This window comes from Sceloporus undulatus, chromosome 4, assembly GCF_019175285.1.
Source record: "Sceloporus undulatus isolate JIND9_A2432 ecotype Alabama chromosome 4, SceUnd_v1.1, whole genome shotgun sequence".
Classification (NCBI taxonomy): domain Eukaryota; kingdom Metazoa; phylum Chordata; class Lepidosauria; order Squamata; family Phrynosomatidae; genus Sceloporus; species Sceloporus undulatus.
The window spans coordinates 106,879,180-106,882,484 of NC_056525.1; the positions used below are offsets into that span (position 1 = coordinate 106,879,180).

At 35.7% G+C, this 3,305-nt stretch overlaps 1 protein-coding gene across 3 annotated transcripts in view; it reads right to left on the minus strand.

Annotated features, from left to right (window-relative positions):
* Window positions 1-1,282: 1,282 nt before the first annotated feature.
* SNX7 (sorting nexin 7) overlaps window positions 1,283-3,305 on the minus strand; it is a 93,402-nt gene continuing 91,379 nt past the window's right edge. Inside the window, exon 8 of one of the 3 annotated variants that reach the window (XM_042464701.1) lies at window positions 1,283-2,814. In XM_042464701.1, coding sequence (XP_042320635.1) covers window positions 2,731-2,814 — 84 coding nt within the window. In that variant the 3' untranslated portion in view covers window positions 1,283-2,730. The remainder of the gene's footprint in view (window positions 2,815-3,305) is intronic. The other 2 variants (XM_042464699.1, XM_042464702.1) reach the window with 2 other exon arrangements.

The window sequence follows — 3,305 nt, forward strand, 5'->3', positions numbered from 1 at the left end:
CTGTCATATCTCATCAAACTAGGTTAAAAACTAGTCATTTTACAGATTTTGGGGAAGGTCTGGACTCAAACTTCTCAAATTATTTCTAGCTTTTCCCAGCATACTTTCTTAAACCAACAGCAATCCTATGCCAGTTCTAGAACTGGCACCGGTTGATTCCTTCCCACTGGAATCAGTGCTCCAGATTTAGGGGGAGAATAGGTCCCAAATTGAGAAAAGCCTCCATATGAAACACTGCTCCTCACTGTTTTTCATCCTGCTTTGGTGAGTTTGACAGCACTTTCACTCTTGCAAATTCTCCATTGTTGCTTCTCTTTTTTCCACCTATGGGACTTGATTGTTAATTGGAGAAAAGGCAGATTAGAAATTCAGCAAAATACTACAAAAACTAATTTATATAGGCATGTTTTTGAGATCTTAAAAGCCATGTAACTGATCCTACAACTTAATCACTAAAATTGCCACCCATTTTTAAAAGCAATATTTATTTATTTATTTATTTATAAAAGTTGGCAATTTAAAAAACAGAACAAGAAGCCAAAAGTGGGCACCTCCCCTTAAAATTTACCAGTCAAATCTTTAATTGACTAATGTACTGATAAATCAGTGAAAGCTTGTAATGCTTGTTTCTAACAGTTTAGCATTATTTGAAAGAGGAAAGAAGGATATTCCTCTCAGAACAACACATTCTGGCTTAAATACCATTGTTTGCCCAAACTACAATGGAACTATTAAATTAAATAGATTTGCTTATGTGTTGACACAATTGATTAAATGGGTCTCCTCATCTACTCAGATTGACCAACAGAAATCCAGCCTTTGTATGCATATGTGTGCATGCATGTACACATGCACACACATGTGGACAATGAAGAAATAGTTTGAATAATGTTTGCCAGGAAGACTTCTAATTTCCAATCATAAAACTATGGAATTTCATCTCCTAGACTGCACCTAAACTTTAGAAATAATCCAGTTTCACATCACTTTAACTGCCATGGCTCGATACTATGGAGTTCTGTGAACTGTAGCTTGTTGTGGTACTAGAGCTTTTTGACAGAGAAGGCTAAATATCTAAGAAATATATACAATTCTCAAAATTCCATAGTACTGAGCCATGGCAGTTAAAGTGGTGTGAAACTAGATTATATCAGCAGTGCAGATGCAGCACTAGGGTCAGATAGGGTCAGACTAATTGGCATAGAATCTACAGCTAGCAATATATCCTCTCTAGTGTAAATCTGTCATTATGAAACATTTGCTAGAAAATACTTCCTCTTCAGTGTTATTATAAAGTTTTTATAAATCTCAAAATTAAATTAGCCTGCATCATTGACTACAAAAAAATAACTTGAAGTGGAAAAATTCTGTTAAATTTTTTATTATTAAAATGGAGATATTTTTACATATTTAAAATATTTTATATTCAAATTACAGAGTATTTAAAAAACACACATCAAATATATGCATAAAAATGATAAGAGTCTCTCTCTCTCTCTCTGCTACTCATTGTCCAGTCTGAACATAATAGTACCGTAGTGTAAAATTACAAGAAAAAACACAGATCAGCCACACACACACTCACTGCCTTTCCTTTCTAGTGTGGCTATAAGGGGTTTAGAAGCTTCTGTTTATGTCTGATAAATGTCATGCCATGTTGTCCAAACATAGGGTCACAAAATCACAGAGCTAGATGGGACAGTCTTTCCAACCCCATCTTGCACCAATACACAATGGAAGTACACCTGAGAGATGGACACTGAACCTCCATTTAAAGATCTCCAATGCAGGACAGTGTGCCCCTGTGTCAGTTTATTTCCTTGGAAAATAGCTTTTATTGTCAGAAAGTTCTTCATTATATTTAGTTAGAATATCTTTTCTTGCAATCTGAATCCATGGCAAACTCTGGTTAATTTCAACTACGGTTTGTTAAAAGAAGCCAAGTTTAGGCTATAATTTAAGAAGATGGCTTGTTCTAAGAAACAGTAATGAATATTAACCATAACATAGGATCTGGACATAATTTTGAACTCAGGCTAAATTAATATGCAAAGACGACTGACATACTTTTCATGGAGAAGAGAAAAGCTGGAAATAGGGATGGAGTGAGTGTGTGTAAACTTCAAGCTCATCCTTATCATGCTAAACCAAAAGTTGTGGTACCAGGTTTTCTCCTCGGAGGGTGCAGAGAGAGAGGCACCTTCATAGAATCATCTTAGAAGCCCTTGCCTAGTTCCTGCAGAAAATTCTGCAACATTTAGATCCTAATATCAGTACTCCAACATTAAGACAGGCAAAAAGAATGGGAGTGGATGGGTGAATGAGAAAAACTTTGGATCTACTACCAAGCTTTGGCTGCAGTGTGCCCACCAGTACCAGGGGAAATTTAGTCCAGCCCTGAAGAATAAAAACACTCCAACCTCCACTTCTTGCTTTATTCCACCAGATGGTTCACATCAAAAAGGGGCTGGATATACTCCAACACTGAAGACCTCTGAGGAAAGTAAGATTTCCTTATCTGTGTTACATCCAAACTTGGTGTCTTCCTCCTTTCCATGATTCAAATACAATCCAATACAGCAGAACACCTGAGATTTTAATACATTTGTTTTCCACATGCCAATGTACCTTAACAGTTATATTGAATATTTGAATTTGATCTCCTATACAGATCACTTCTTTGGCCAGTGACAATACCAAGAAAGAATGACGGATCCTTAAAAGAGGAAGTCAAGTTTGATCTTCAGGTGGTTCTTCCGAGCAAGCGTCTGCTGTTGCTTGAGATGTCAAGAAGGACTCCCAGGTAGCTAGGCACTTAACAAAAATGGAAATAATTAAGTTTAGATTTTGTAACTTCAATGTGCATATCATAAATTAATCAATAAAATGAAATTTTAAGACTTACTTATTTTTCTAACAACAGCATGGATTTATGTTCATTTAACAACTAAAGCATAGTGAAGAAGGCTACAAGTTTTATACTGGCAAGTAGCTGTGTTGCCCATCCCATCTTGTGTTCATAAACTCCTATAAACTGGATTGCAAACATACATCTTATAAAAATGATATAGCTAACTAAGGCTGTAAAGATAAAGTTTCACCATTCATTGTTCATTGATCAGAAGACCCTACAGTTTTATCCACAAATTAATGTATTCTACAGACATTCTAATACACATTCATAGAAATCTAAACAAATATCTTTTATAACTATGGTTAGGTCATGTTAATATACAGGCTTAGCTCACATTTATGTGCCATATATACTGTATGTTATTTCTTTCCCACCTCTCCCCCCCCCCCCC